Source organism: Nyctereutes procyonoides, unplaced genomic scaffold (assembly GCF_905146905.1).
Source record: "Nyctereutes procyonoides isolate TBG_1078 unplaced genomic scaffold, NYPRO_anot_genome, whole genome shotgun sequence".
NCBI classification, from domain to species: domain Eukaryota; kingdom Metazoa; phylum Chordata; class Mammalia; order Carnivora; family Canidae; genus Nyctereutes; species Nyctereutes procyonoides.
The window spans coordinates 35,047,531-35,062,733 of NW_026575140.1; the positions used below are offsets into that span (position 1 = coordinate 35,047,531).

General features: G+C 54.1%; 3 protein-coding genes across 3 annotated transcripts in view; 2 read left to right on the plus strand and 1 right to left on the minus strand.

The window, feature by feature from the left end:
• Positions 1-2,905, plus strand: part of ACOT11 (acyl-CoA thioesterase 11) — a 40,272-nt gene extending 37,367 nt beyond the window's left edge. The window contains exons 14-16 of the mRNA XM_055306860.1: positions 1,170-1,301; positions 1,867-1,993; positions 2,728-2,905. Of these exons, the coding sequence (XP_055162835.1) occupies positions 1,170-1,301; positions 1,867-1,993; positions 2,728-2,883 (415 nt within the window). The 3' untranslated portion in view covers positions 2,884-2,905. The remainder of the gene's footprint in view (positions 1-1,169; positions 1,302-1,866; positions 1,994-2,727) is intronic.
• A 119-nt stretch (positions 2,906-3,024) lies between these two features.
• On the minus strand, positions 3,025-13,715 carry FAM151A (family with sequence similarity 151 member A). Its single transcript, XM_055306859.1, has 8 exons — positions 13,344-13,715; positions 12,195-12,341; positions 8,585-8,737; positions 7,407-7,566; positions 5,833-6,057; positions 4,991-5,130; positions 4,127-4,270; positions 3,025-3,713 (listed from the first exon to the last, which is right to left on the minus strand). Exons 1-8 carry the CDS (start codon positions 13,474-13,476, stop codon positions 3,040-3,042), a joined length of 1,776 nt encoding a protein of 591 aa, XP_055162834.1. The 5' UTR covers positions 13,477-13,715; the 3' UTR covers positions 3,025-3,039.
• Positions 3,706-15,203, plus strand: part of MROH7 (maestro heat like repeat family member 7) — a 73,820-nt gene continuing 62,322 nt past the window's right edge. The window contains exon 1 of the mRNA XM_055306858.1: positions 3,706-3,758. The gene's annotated coding sequence lies outside the window, so the exon portion shown is untranslated. The remainder of the gene's footprint in view (positions 3,759-15,203) is intronic.

The window sequence follows — 15,203 nt, forward strand, 5'->3', positions numbered from 1 at the left end:
GCCAAGGAAGATAAATCTGTTCTTAGGAAAATAGCCAAAATTTCAGTATGTAATATGAGAATATTAAAGTTGAAACTGATATTGTTTTCAAATCCCTTTAAAGTCATTTTCTGTTGTGCCAACATCCTAGTTTGGGGGGTTCTTTGGTTATTTCTCCCATGGCTGCTTACGAGGAGCCAATATTCTTGAAGGATATCCATGCATGTGGGTCTGCGCGAGTTGATTTTTGGCAAATTGCCTTCCCCTTCCTACCCCCACCTATCTTACCAGAGTGGACCTACTTGTGGCTCTTTCTACACAGCTTTCCGTTTAAGGGTTTGGTGCACAAAGGCTGTTGCTTTGAAAAGTCTTGGTTGGGGCGCCTGGGGAAACTAGTGTCTGCCTCTGGCTCAGGTCATGATCCTGTTGTTGGGCTCCCTGCTCACAATGGCTCAGTGGGCTCCCTGCTCAGCGGGGAGTCTGCTTCTTCCCTCTCCCTCTGCCGCCCCCCCTTGCTGTGCTCTCAAATGAGTAAAATCTTTTAAAAAATTAAAAAGCCTTAGTCTAGGTGACCCCAAGCCTATTGGCAGTGACATTCCACAAAGCTGGGAGGTAATTGGTGGTGGATGTTGGGGCCATTGGGCCTATAGTAGGAAGGCTTTTTTTAAAAAAGATTTTGTCAGTTAGAACAAGCAGGGGGAGCAGTAAAGGGAGAAGCAGGCTCCCTTCTCCCTATAAAATGGGGATGGCTGGGTGCATCTATGGCATCGGCTGCTGTGGGATCAAATGAAATAGTATGTGGGAAGCCCTGAGAACAGCGCCTCGCTCACAGCAGGTGCTCATAACCGGTAAACCCTTGCACATCCATAGGGAGCATGTAGCCCTGCAGACAGACGTAGCCACCTGTGGGTGCATATCTGTGTGTGTACATGCAGCCCACAGGTGTTTGTCTGTGCCTGCCTGTTCCTGTGTCTGCATGCTTTTGCCTGTATACACGTCTGCATGTTCCTGTGTGTGTTCATGCATGCTTTGGCCTGGCCTTCCTGCCCTCCTATGGCCCTGCTGAGCAAGGGGTAAGGTGTCCCCCAGACATCCGCTCGAGAAGGCTGAAACGGAGGGCCTGGGCAAGACAGGCTGTCCCAGGAGCCGGTGTGACTCCCTTGAGTCCTGACCTCTGGACCTCCCTATAGGAGCGTGGCGCTGGTGCAGCAGGTGGATGAGGATGATGCCATCTATCACGTCATCAGCCCTGTCCTCGGCGGCGATGCCAAGCCCCAGGACTTTGTGATCCTGGCCTCTCGGCGGAAGCCTTGTGACAACGGGTGGGTGCCTGCCTGATTGGGGGGGCGGTGGTGGACAGGGCTCATCTTCCTCCTTAGGAGGGGACATCTGCTTAGACTCAGCTCTTTGTTTGCTCTGGGACTCCACTTGACACCACTTGGCTTTTCTGGGCTGCTGTAGCCTTGCTGTGGCTAAAATGGAGAAGACGGGGATAGATCTCCCCTCTGGTCACTTGAGCTCTAAGGCAGGGTGGTCTCTGTCCCTGGGGTGGTGAGGCTTCCTCACCCCAGGCATGGGCAGACCCTTGCTCGTGTGGCCACCACCTCAGCCTCTGCCCTCCAAAGGCCCCATGTTGATCCAAGAATGGCAAGGCTGCCAGCTGGGCCACGGCATCACTTCTAGAGACAAGCGGGCACAGAAAAGTGAAGCATGAGATTCCAAAATAGGTGTCTCTTTGGGCATCTGCAGTGTTGGGGCTTGTCAGAGTTTATGTGCCTTAGACTCCGGTGAGGGTGTCTATGTTGAGGGGGCTCCGGAGCCTGAGCTGGCAGAGCAGGCCCTCACCGACTCCTTTTGGGACCTTCTCTGCCCTTTCTCTTGCTCCAGGGACCCCTATGTCATTGCGATGAGGTCAGTTACACTGCCCACCCACCCTGAGATGCCAGCATACAGGCGCGGGGAGACCCTCTGCTCGGGTTTCTGCTTCTGGCGAGAGGGGGACCAGATGACCAAGGTGAGGCCCACTGTTCCCTTCCTCTTCCCTTCCCAGACTCCCCCCCAAAGCCACACATGCATGTCCAGAGATCGGTGCCGTGGGCTCAGTAGATGCCATACCTGGGCCCCACCTGCTGCCTGCCAGCGGGCTCTCTGCTAGCTTGGGGGAGCCCACGAGTGTCTGGGGCTAGAAACAAGCCTTCATTAAGAACCAATCTGTGCAGAGGTAAGACTGCAGGGTCTTGGAAAAAGCTCTGGATGCTGAGGGCAGAGGGTTCTGATCTAAAATTCATCTCATTTATTTATTTATATACCTCTCTTGTCTGGAAATGCTTTATGTGGCTCTCAGGGCCCATAAAGCTCAGGAGGGCAGTCAGTGCTAATTGAAAATGTGGGGGAGGAGGCTGAGGGCAAGCGAGGGTGGGGTACTACAAGCAGCTCCCCCCTCCTCGGAGCCCGGCCACTTTAGGACCCCAAGACTCACCCAGGCAGGAATTAGGCTGGTGTTCACTTGCTGTTATGACCCTAGAACACCACCATTTATTTGTGGTGGGCTCTGAAGGCCCAGCCCATCTTCCAGAACCTTCCTCATCTGACAAGGGAGGCCCATGACTGAGGAAAGCAGGATTCTCAGCTCCCAGAAGAGGGGTCACACCACCCCCAGGGTGCTGGCTTGTGTTTGCTGCCTTTCCCATGGGCTTCATGCCCCCTCCCCCTGCCCAGCCTCCCTGAACATGGTGTCCTGTCCCACAGGTGTCCTACTACAACCAGGCTACCCCAGGCTTTCTCAACTACGTGACCACCAACGTGGCTGGCCTCTCCTCCGAGTTCTACACCACCTTCAAGGCTTGTGAGCAGTTCCTCTTGGACAATCGGAGCGATCTGGCCCCCAGCCTCCAGACCCTCTAGATGCCTGCAGTAGCCTCTGCGTGCCCACTCCTGCTGTCCTGCCCCCAGGGACACACCATGCAGTGCATTGAGGAAGGCAGAGGCATTTATTGCTTCCTGCCTACCCCTGTGGGAAGCCTTGACCCAGGGCTCCGCCTGCCCAGCTCCAGTGGGCGCTCAGTTCCTGCCAACATCCGCCAGCAAGTCTTCGCGGTAACTCCAGGGCAGCCTGTAGTAGACCCGGGTCCTGTCAACAGCCCTGGCTGCCAGCAGCACTGCCTGCACGGATGCATAGTCGCCCCCCTCTGGGCTGTGTTCCACTGTGACGGTGGCCTGGGGGGAGGCCGCCAGCAGCCTGGCCACAACTCCGACCATGTTCTGGCCCAGTGGCCCAGCCTGCAGCTGGAAGGACACAGGTTGCCAGAGACCCTGGCATAGTTCCAGCATATCCGTGAGCAGCTGTTCCCTGTAGCCACTGCCCAGTGCCTCCTCAGGCCAGGCTGGTGCCACTGTCACATGGGGGAAGACATCAGCCACGGCTGCAAGCAACTCCCTGCCAGTCACGTGGCCGGGGACTGTGAAACTGCCGTGGGAGATGGTGGCCCCGATCCACACAGGCCGGGTCAGGTGGCCGAGGGTGGAGAGGTGGGCCAGCGTAGTCAGGGATGGCCGGAGGGCCGTGGGCTCTGCTATGTGCAGATGGACACCCCAGCGTCCGGGCCGCCCAGCGAGCCGCAGCAGGCAGGCCTCCAGCGTCATGGTGGGACCTCCTGGGACATGTATGATGGGCACGGGGTTCTTGGCAGCAGTCCTCTGGAGGCCAACGTTCAGCAGGATCATGCCTTCTCCGTCTGAAAGAGGAAGTGGAGACAATAGAGTCAGGAGTTCAAGTCACGGTGAGGTGTCAGACGCCCTTATTAAAGGGGTGGTGATGGAGGCAGCCAAGGAGAAGCTGGTGCCCCATCTGCCAAGATCTGTGTGGATTGGATGGTCTGGGCTCCAGGTAGAAAGGGTGCTTTACAAAGGTTTCCGGGGGTCATGGGAATGACGTGATGAGCTGCTGGCCCAGCCCTGGGGCCTGTGCCTGCCTCTCCCTCGGGGATATGAGCCTTAGGAGGCCTGTTCTCTTGGTACCACCGTACTCTGCAGGCGCCACCGGGCATCCAGCACATCACCATGGTAACCGAGGCCCTAGCTTCCTGCCCCGAGCAAAGGAAGGACCCGCGGGTGGGCTAGGAGCACAGGGGCTGAAGGCCCATCTCACCTGGTAGGCTAACTGTGGCAGTTCTCCCGTTGCCCTGGATGTCAGGAACCAGCCACTCCACGCTCAGACCGTCCCCGCCGGGGGCCTGGAGAAGAGGTATCAGGCTGCCTCCCGTGTAGTAAATTCGCTTCCGCGTGGCATTTGCTGTGGGCCCCAAATTGTCAAGATGAAGTGACCACCATTCACCGAGCACCTTCTCTGCGCCCTGTGCCCACACACACTCTTCTCAGCCTTGAGGCAGAGGTTCTCCCCTTGGGGATGACAAGACGGGACTTGCCCAAGGTCCCACAGCCAACAAGCAGAGTTACTGGGGTTGGAACCTGATGGAGCCGAGTTGGCCTGCCCCCAAACCAGAATTCCACCTCCCCTCACCTATGTGACTTCCATGGTACTAATGTTGAGTCTACTATTGGGTTTGAGTCAATGGGTTTCCTCTGAGATGACTTAACTGCAGGGTCTCCTAGGTCCAGGGTCAAGGGGCTGAGAGGTTGGGACAAGCGAATGGGTAACATTTGGGCCACTAATTAGTAGGTGCACTGGAGGGGGGGGTGGTCTCTGAGGAACTATACTGTAAGGGAACCAAACATGGCTTTGCATCTGAGCTGTGCTATGTACAAGCGAATGACTTTGTGTAGGTTACTTGTTTCCCCAACTATAAAATGGAATCCTTGCTTCTGGCCAACCATACCAAGGTCTGGCACACCATAGGTGCTTAAAAGGATCCTTTGACCTGATTCCACTCTGAATTTTCCCTTCTGATGATGCCACATCACCCCTCCAGCTCTGCTCCACTGTCTACCAAATGGTGCCCTGTGCAGAATCCAGGCCCACCACCCTCCCTGTCCACCGCACACCCCTCCGTACCAGCCAGCTGCTTGAACTGCGATAGGACAGGCTCGAAGAGGTCATAGTAGACTTGGTGGGGAGCGCTGTTGTCTCGGATATAGAGGAGATCGTCCACTGACACAGGGTCCGTGACACCCTGCCACAGCGTCAGGCTGTACCTGGGGCCCAGAGAGCCAGCTCAGTGCCTGCCTGGGCCCGTCAAGGTCCACGGCCCCACGAACTGGAGCCTCACTGGGCAGGGATAGGGCATCTGGCCTTCAGCTTCCCACCAGCCCCTTCTCCCCTGAGAACTACCCCCTTCCCAGGAGCAGAAGAAGCCACAGGAGCTTCAGAAGGGAGAATGAGTGAGACGCTGAGCAGGAGGGGCCAGCCTGCCCTGCATCCTTACTGGGAGTGTCTATTTCTGCTCCTGTCTTAGGAAAGGGACAGGGACAGAAAGGGATGGGTACAGGGCAGTGGGGAAGAAGTTAGGTGTGGAGGGGGAACGGGACAGCCCTTGGAGCTCCTGTGGGAAGTGGCTGAGAATGGTGGGACTGGGCAGCTGGAAGCAGACTGTAGGAGTGCAGATGGGAGTCCTCCAGTCCCTACAGGACAATCCTGAGCACAGCTGGCTCCCACGGGAGGAAGACTTGCCACTAGGTGGAGTTATCCACCAATGGACTGGCTGCCTGGGGGGGGGGGGGGTAGTCAGCCCATCACCAGAGGTATAGGAACAGAGAGCAGGGATATTGTAGAGAATGGGACCACCAGTAGATATTGGACAGATATGTTTAAGCATCTGGAATCTCCCCTGGGGGCATTGGTGCCTGGGGATGGGTTTGGTGGCTCAGGGGCTGTGGCAGGGGCATGGGAATTCTCACCTCTTCGACTGGCCCAGAAGCCAGCTGAAGTGGGGCCAGGCAGCCCGTACCATGACAGCACGCACGGGGAAGGTGACCTTCTGTGGCAGTGCTCCCAGCAGCCCCTGCATCTTCTCCACCATGGCTCGGGTGTATGTTGAATTTGGGAACAGGGGCACATAGAGGGTGGTCCAGCCCGGAGACAGGGTGGCTTCAGGATACTTCTCCTGGACCAAGGCCAGGAACCTGCCAAGGAACAGAGATACTGGCCTTTGTGAACCTTGCTGGCCCCTTCCTCACCTCCTGGGTTCCCATCACTGTACTAGGAAGTGGCTAGTCCTATGGAATGTAGACTATGAAGACAGAAGCAGAGTCCTAAAGAGAAAAAGTGACTTACTGAGGTCCTACAAATGAGGCATGGACTTTGAAACCAGGGGGTTCTGGGTTGAGGTCCTACCTCTAACCTTGGGCAGCTCATTCAACCTCGTTGATTCTCAAAGATGGCATCCCTTCTGGTAGGGCAGGGCCTCTTCAGCATCCCCATTGGGATAGGAGAGACAAGCCAGGGCCCCAGATGTGGGGATCTAGACTCTTTAGTCATGAGTCTAAAACTTCAGATATTATTTTTAAATTCCGTTTAAAATTTTCCCTGATTTCAATTTTATTCTTGCCCTTTCCTTCTCCCCAAACTATTGAGTAAAATCAATGCTCCAAGAAGACGAGCCATATTTATCTTGGGTCACTGACTACATTTTTCCAACTGCTGCTTTCCAAAGGCACCTCAGTTTGAGAATCACAATAAATATTGGATGGGTGGATTGTTGGCTGGCTGGCTGGACAGATGGAGAGATGGATGATTAGAATCAGGAAGACACCTGGCTTTGAATCTTTGTTCTGCGATATTTAGACTTAGGCCAGTCATACAACTACGATGAGCTAGTTCCTATACTAATGAAGTGAAAATAATAGTATCTACCTCATTTTCTTGATAACGAAAGTACTTCTAGAAACAGTGTCTGGGCACATAATAAACATTCAATAAATTGAGTCTCGATTACTGTCAGCTTTCTCTTCTGCAAAATGGGGGAGATTCTCTTAACCTAGTGTTGCTAAGTAAGGGTCAAATTTGACACACTTTCTCCTTTTGTGTGGCCTTTCATTATAAACTATAGAGCGCCAGGCAGCTGGAATATGTGAGGACTGTTGGTGGCAGTGCTGGGACTGCAGAGAGGCTGGGGAAGGAGTTAGCACTTTTAGACTTTTCTCTGGCAGGCCAGCCCTGCCGTGGTCACTGAGAATACAGAAAGGGCTGGGCCCTGTCTGCCCTCCCGGAGTCCACCACGGAGTAGGGACTACAAACCTGTCATCTGGCCGAGACAGCCCAGTGAAATCAGGGCTGTGTTAGGAGGAAGTGTGAATGAAGTCTCTCCGCAGCCTGGGATGTTGGGGTAATTTTTGGAGGAGGCAACGACTGGGCAAAGGTTCACAGGGAATGGGGAAAGGCATTTGGGGCAGAGGGAACAGCATGTACAAAGGCTAAGGTCAGATTCTGTGGTGTGGCTGGACACACCTGGGGCAGAGAAGTGAATACTCACTGCGTGGCGTTGACCTCAATTGAGATGGGCACATTGGGGCCCCTCAGGATGTCAGCATTGATCCACACAGGCCTCCGGACTCTCCCGTCCTCTGTCAGCCGCCGCAGGAGGGCCAGCGAGGGGCCCACAGCCTTGATGCTCTTGAAGTCCAGTTTAATGCCTGTGGGGAGAGAGCCGAGGGCTTGGGGAAATGGCCCCTCATGCTCAGGGCAGAAGGAGCCAGCAGACACGACTTCCTGGAGCAGAGAGAGCAGGTTTGGGGTGGGATAGGGTGGGGGAGGAGGTGGGAAAGCAGGGAGCAGATTCCGGCTGGGTGTGAAGAGGGCTTTCCAGCAGGCCTAGCTGACCCCCAGGGGAAGGAGCTGCCCCTGCCCCTGGCGGGGACAAGTCAGAGGCCACCTAAGGGTCTAGACTTAGGCTGGTGCAGGGGCCGGCAAGCGCCGGATAAAAAAAGACTGTGGTCCTTGGACAGGGCAGGCTTAGAGGGTCCTAAGCCAACTTAGCCTGTGTGGAGGTCACGTAGCCTGCAGGAAGGGGTGGCGTTTGAATAGAGGGGGGCCGTGGAGGTGGAAGGAGCCCCCCTACCCGTGAACAAAGGCCTGTGCTATTCTGGCAGCGAGGGGTTGGAGAAGACTGGCGATGAGGGGAACCACAGGAGATGAGGCTGGGAAGCTGGAGAGGGTGGTTGAAAGCCAGGTCAAGGAGACGACACTGTCCAAGGACAATGGGGAGCCATGGGGCTGAAGAGGGGGAGTGACAAAGTTGGCTTTTTGGAAAGCTCACTCAGATGTGCCCATAGTGATGGAGGGAAGATGAGAGGGCCTGGGTTTGGGGCAGAATGTGGGTGGATGGCAGAGCCGGGGAGAAGCGGGAGGCTCATACCTGGATTCTGACCAAAATTGGCAGGAGGACCTGGGATGGAAGCGCAGACCTGGGCTTTGAATAGGTCGTACCCAGTTTTGGAGGATTCAGAGAGAGCAATCTGAGGACGTCTGGTGCTTTATGGTGTACCTTGCCCTTTCCCAACCCCCACCTCACTTAGAATGCCCTGGGCCTGGGCCTCTGGAATGCCTGGGTGGGAAAATCCAGGCAATGAGCAGGGAGACTGGAACTGTCCTGGCTTGGGGGGTGAGGGGAAGGGGACCACAGGGCCAGGGAGGGGCTGAGAGAGTCCTTACCCTTCTGGGAAGAGGCCAGCACAGCCTCCAGCCACTGCTGCAGGGTGTTGTCACTGTAGATGGCTGGCGGGTGCGCCATGATGGGGACCCCTGTCTCGTTGGCTGTGTTGAGTCCTTCTATGTTGACGTCTGCCTCCAGGACCATGGCGTTGCCTGGGCGAGACGCAGAACTCGGTCAGTTCGCAATTTTTTTTCCCCATCATCAAAGTGTGACACATTTATCAAAGAACATTTGGAAAATACAGCCAAGCAGGAAGAACAATAGTCATCCACATTTCCATCATAGTTCACATTTTGATGTATTTTCTTCCATCTTTGTCTATGTATGTCTTTTACATCATTGAGACCATGCTGCATTTATAATTTTAATCTTTTTCAATATTATGACATTTTCACAATCATTTCTTTTTTAAAGGCTACAAATGCTCTGTTTGAGGGTGCTCGCCATGATTTCATTAGCCACCTCTTCTTCCTGAGACATTTTGGTAGTTTCCAATTCTTTGCTAATAATGATGCATATTTCATCCCGGTTTTTGAATTATTTCTAATCCCTACTTGTGGAATTTGAGGCAGGGCCATGCAGGGCCATTTTTAAAACCCGTATTATCAAATTACTGTCTAGAAAAATTGTTCTGATTCATGTTCCCGCCTAAAGTACAAGAGCTTGCCTATCTCCCTGTGCCCTAAAAGCACAGAGCATTGTTATTTTAATTTTTAAATTTCAATTTTTAAAGTCCTGTCCTCCAGAAGTCAGTCTAGGAGGGAGCTAAGGCCTTCCCAATGGAAGTGGACCCAGAAATCCCTGCCAGAGTCACTGGGCGTTTGGGGTGTGTAGTGGAGGGGCGGGGGACGGGGGTCGAGTTCAGCTCTACAGCCTCACAAGAGGCCTTTTCTCCTGGTTTACACTCACAACCTCCTGACTTCTCACCTCTAGACCTGCTCTACACAGCAACTGAGAGTGAGTATTCTATTCATGTCACCCAAGAACTGTTAAAATCCAAGCTCTGATCAGCGGGTCAGGGGCGGGGCTGAGACTGCATATCTAAAGCTTCTAGGGAGAGCTGGCCAGGGACCACACTTTGAGTAGTGAGGCTTGAATTTGTTTTGTCCTCCCATCTCTGGGCTCTTCCTCCTGGCTGTTGCCTTGGCAACACTCTTCCCTCTGCAGCTTTACTGGGCTACCTTCTGCTCATCTGCTAGCGTTGGCTTAAAATATCACTTCCTTGGGGAGGCCATGCCGGAACCCTATGCCCAGTCTGCCTTAGTCATCTGCCTCTGTGCTACTCTTCTGAGTGCTTGGCCCTGTGTAGTTAGTTGCTCACTTAATTAACCTCAGCCTTCCTGAGTGTGGTCACCAAGGGTGCAGGGTTTGGGTCTGAACTGACCATCACTTGAATTTTGGCTGCCTAGATGGTATCAGGCCTAAAAAAATGGTTGTTGAATGATGAACAACTGAATGGATTAATGATAGAAAAGTCAAGATCAGTAAGCCCAGGGCTGCCCCAATGGCTTAGCGGTTTAGTGCCGCCTTCAGCCCAGGGCATGATCCTGGAGTCCTGGGATTGAGTCCCACATCGGGCTCCCTGCATGGAGCCTGCTTCTCCCTCTGCCTGTGTCTCTGCCTCTCTCTCTCTGTTTCTAATAAATAAATAAAACCTTAAAAAAAAATGTGCAGTAAGGCCAGGTCCAGAAAGATAAGCTTGGCCAAAGCTGCAGATAATTTTTGCAGATTTCTCTAAAACCTGGGTGCCTAGATTTCCAGGAGGGGGAGGAAGGTGAGTGCTGGGATGTCCCTGGCAGTGAGCCAGGCATTTCACATCATCCCATTTCATCCCAGAATTATGGACCCTGCTTCTAGAGTGCGGACTCCCTGGTTTCCTCATTGGCAAGATGGGGATGACCTCCCCAGGCCATGGAAACAGGATGTGAACATAAAAACACATTGTTAAACCATGAAGGGTTTTATGAAGGCCGCCTTCATTTTCTGACTTGAGCACAAAATTCTTTTATCTCATGGTTTGTTGGGAATGCAGAGAGAGGGGTCTGAAAGGCTTGGGGCCCCAGTGAGGCCTGGATAAATCAGGCTGGAACTGGGTTGGGCTGCAGGTAAGAGCTCAATGAAAATGGATGCATTGGGGTCTCCTTCCCCATCCAATGGTGGGGGAGCATTCCAGTCTCAGGGACGCAGGGGTGCATCGAGAGCCATCTGAGTCATTGTGACCCTCTGATGCTGCTGCTTGGCTTGACTTTCACTAACTGCCTCCCTTGGAGACACTGGGAGCCCCTCGGCAAGGGGGCTAGATGTGACTAGGTCACATCTCACTCATTTCTGAGCCTTCCTCCTGGGATTGACCCAGGGACTCAGTGAATGCTCAGTGAATTGGACTGAAGACCAGTGGAAAGTACATTTTGGACCTAATGTGCCTCCTTGTGACTGCCACCTACCCCAACAACTTCTTCCTGGCAAAATCGTCTCGTCATGAAAAGTTGTTACTTGCCTTTAGATGCTGAATCTGGTGTTTGGGTGGGGTGTGAGGAAGGAACAAGCAAAGAGGGAAGGACTCATTTCCTGTGGCCCCAGGAGGGAAGGAGGGCTGGCTCCCCAGGGAGTGGACAGGAAGTTACGGAGCTTTCCCCTCACCTCACCCCCACATGCCAGGACAGACCTGAACCCAGACTGCAGGCGTGAGCGCTGGGACACATAGGTAGCAATCTATGCTACTCTGGCAGGTTACTTGTCTTCTCTGTACTTTTTTCTCACAAAAATTAAGTAATAGGATATCCCTGGTTAGGCATTCACTAAATGTTAATCATTATTTACATGGCCGTATCCCCCTCTTTGCCTGGGTTAGTCTGGTATATTTCTGTGGGCTCAGCATAATTTGGTTTGGATGATAAATGGTACAGAAAGTCTACCTATCCACGTTTTGCAGAGGGAAAAACTGAACTGTGGACAGATGAAGTCACCTGTCCCAAATCACTTGGCAGTAAAGGGCCAAGGTCAGATTTGAGCCCAGTTCTGATTTCACCAGCCTAACCCTGCCCCTGGGTCTCACTCAGGGTCCTCACCCCAGCTGTGCACCACCCTACTTCCCAGGGGCCTACTCCAGTGATGTAGCAGAACCTTCAGGAGGAAACTGGGCCTCTGGATCCCTGAGCTAGGCTAAGGGGTACCTTTCCATGCTCCCTGCTGGTGGGCACTGCCTGGTTGGGGCCGCTGGCCTTCTCTTTGGCCAAGGTCCTGATGTAGTGGGGCCAGGATGCGATTTGTGTCTGCTACCCTAGAGCCGCCATAATCACTCTGAATTGGAGGCTCCGAGGCATTACACAATTTGCTCAGCTTTTCACAGCTCAGTTTTGATAGCACTGAGCCTCAAATTCACATCTTCTGGCTTCCATAGGTTTTGAGGGCAAGGATCTTCTAGCTGGGACATCTGGCAGCTGGCAGGTGGTTGGGGCAGAGGGCAGGACGTGATGACTTTGGAATCAGACATCTAGTTCAAACCATTGCCACCACATAGGTAATTCTGTCTCAGCCCACCTCTGCTCTCCTGTCATCTCCACCATCCCCTCCTCCCTGGCCTGTCCCAGTCCTGGCAGCCAGACTTACTGCGTAGGGCAGCTTCCATCTGCTCCCGGCTGTTGGCTGCGTGGTACCAGCTGACCAGTAGACCATCCTGTCGGCTGATCTGGCCCAGGCTCTGAAGGTAGTCTAGCATGTCTGCGTCGGGGCGGCAGACTGCATCCTGCTCACAGCCTGGAATGAAAGCCAAGGGGGCTGTTCACCTCAATTCTCACCTCTGCCTGAGACTTCTGCCCGTTTCATCCCACTGATCATCCCCGGACGCCCAGGGCATGTCTAGCAGAGAGACAGGGACCCCAGAGTCATCAGCATTGTGAGAGAAATGTGTGGGCTCTTGGGCACAAGGAGATGCCCAACCAGCTGGGGGAGTCAGGAAGGTCACAGAGGAGGGAACATTTAAGGGGGCTTGAGGATGGGTGTAAATGTGACAGAAAAGGAGATCTGGGTTATTCCTGACAGAGAAGACAGCATAAGCAGAGCCTGGGCTGACGGAAAGAGTGTGGTCACCTAGAGGAATGCCACTGGCCTGGTACAGATAGCAGTGGAGACACGGAGAGGGCAGGGCTGGAAGGGGGTGCTGGATCAGGCTGTCAATGACTGTGAACGCCAGCAAAGGGGTTGGCCATGTGTTGAGGGCAGCCAAGGCAGCTTGTGTTGAGCCCCTCTCAGGGGCTGCAGAGCGAGGGCTGGCTGGGAGAGTAGGCCGCACCCAGAGGCTGTATGCAGGGAAGCCCCAGCAGGGATCAAGGACACTGGAGGCCTGAGAGCTCGGTGGGCAGGGAGGTCAGGCAGTGGGGAAGGCAGAGGCCTCAAGACGCCAGGCCTGAGGGTACAGACATGAGGCAGAAGGGGGGGTGGAGGCCACCCCCAGGTTTCTGTGGGAAAGGAGGGGCCCTTTACCCAAATGGACACAGGGAGGAGCAGATGTGGGGGGGAAGATGGATTGAGCTCCGTCTGCTGAGTCTGAGATCCACATGACCCCCAGAAAGGAAGGTCTGCTCAGGGGTACAGGAGTGAGGCCTGGGCTGAAGGCAACAAGCCCGGTGGCAGAGGAGGGGAAGGTTGATGGGGCCTTCTGCTGGGGCTAGGGTCTTAGTGGGGATGCGGGGTGGGAGAGGAGGCCATCAGAGCAGTCGATGGGAAGCCAACCAGACGGCATGACGGGAAGGCCCCTACCTGGTTGGTTGTGCTGCTGCTGCTGCAGCGTGAAGCCCAGGACCAATCCGATGGCAATCACCAGAACCACACTGACACTGCCCACAAGGGCCCATTTGGTCCGACTCATCGAGCACCTCTTATTGCAGCCCATGACGATCTTCTCTGGAGAATGCCTTCCAAGTCCCCACGGCTCAGAGTCCCCCAAGGCTCTCTGTTGCTGGGATCTGCTGGAATTCAGGAGCCCCTGGTAGCATCCAGTTCTCCACCAAGGCACTCTGGCTCCTGCCGGCTAGGAGCGTCAACATCGGAGATAGCTTCTGAGGCTCCTCCCCCTTCCCCACCCTCCTCTTCTATCCACACCCTCCCAGGATCTTAACAAATCAAGCAGAAAGGCCTACCACCTCCCAAATGAACTTTGAGCACATTAAGAGGCCAGAGAATGTTGGGCCAAGCCCCATCCCCTGCTTGCCTGCTCCTGCCTGGGAGTTGGGAGACCGGAGATCTAGACCCAGCTGGCCCTTGCTTTCCTGAGACCTGGAGCAGGGGTCTTCCCCTCGCGGGCCCTGTTCTTCCCCTGTGCAAAAGGCGGAGGCTGGATTGATCTTTTCCTTGTTTTGCCTTGCCCCAGGAAGTCACCAAGGTCAGGCAAATGTTGATGACAAGGACAGATTATATCTGCCAGAGGCCTATGAATTTTCCTTCCATCCCAGCTTGTGGTTGATAGATTATCTACCTGAGTTTGAAGCTAACAGGCTTAGTGTACCAGCCCCGATCACGCAGAAGCCACTCCTGGGGCAGCGAGTCCACAACAAAAGGGCAGAGTCACCACCTCATGCTGAGAGGGGCTCCGGTGTGGGAAGTAAGTTAGAAACTATCCCTACTTCAGGGACCCCGGAGTTTAAATGAGTCCAAGAATCACCTGTAATATACACAGGACTTTGGTTTATAGAGGTTCTCAGAGATGTCTATCAGGGTTACGGGTGACTGATTCAAGAGTGTGCGTGCGTGTGTATATATGTGTGCACGTGTATGTATGTGTGCATATATGTAAGAATATCTAGAATGATGAATGATGCCTAGATGAGCAGATGGAAGGAAGCTAAGGGCTGGGGAGCAGGTCAGGAGGGAGTAAGGTTCAGGCCTTGTGGAGTCATGGGGCTTGTGGGTCATCCCTGAAGAGCTAGGAGGACACTGGATATAGAAGTCTGGGGCTTGGGACTAAAATGAGGGTGAGAGCATCATTTCCTGCCCAAAGGTAAAGAGAGAAAGGTTGTTCCAAGCAGCACACTGTGTGCTGCTCACTATCCTTGGGAAAGATGCCAGTGAGCTCTGAGCTTGCCTGCCTCTCTTGGCTCTGTGGCTTCTGCAGGCTACATCTTGGAGGAAGGACCTTATCCAGCTCTGGCTTTTGGCAGGTGGAACAGCTCTGAAATGGGCACTAGGCTGCCAAGACTCCACTGCCTGTGACGCTTCTCATGAGATGGATAACCAACTGTTGCTGAGCTCCCTTTTGCATGTAGCACTATGCCAGGCTCTGGAGAGCCACCACCCATGACATATTGTAGGAGACAAGAAGCTGAGGGATGTCAGGAGGCTTCAGCATCTCAGATGTAGAGTAGCCATTCTAGTGCTGGTGCTCAAGGAGGGGAGTTCAAGCCCATAAGGATGTCAGACCTGGCAAGTGCCAATGGCAGGGCCCTCAGGGGGAGCATGATGGATCAGGGAGACACAAGGGGATTAAGAGCACAGAGGGGGAGCCCCAACCTTCTACAGGGCCAGGTGGCCTTCAGAAGAGGCACGGCCTGAGTTGACTTGGAGAACCATGGGGAAGGGGAGTAGGGAAGGATGTTCCAGATAAAGCAAGCGATATGCATGGGA

Bases quoted from the DNA above. Each gene is read 5' to 3' on its own strand.
- FAM151A (XM_055306859.1), bottom strand. From the start codon at position 13,476: ATGGGCTGCAATAAGAGGTGCTCGATGAGTCGGACCAAATGGGCCCTT. The intron at 12,342-13,343 runs GTAGGGGCCTTC...CTTTCATTCCAG, and splicing joins GCAGCAGCACAACCAACCAG to GCTGTGAGCAGGATGCAGTC. The intron at 5,131-5,832 runs GTGAGAATTCCC...TCTGGGCCCCAG, and splicing joins CTTCTGGGCCAGTCGAAGAG to GTACAGCCTGACGCTGTGGC.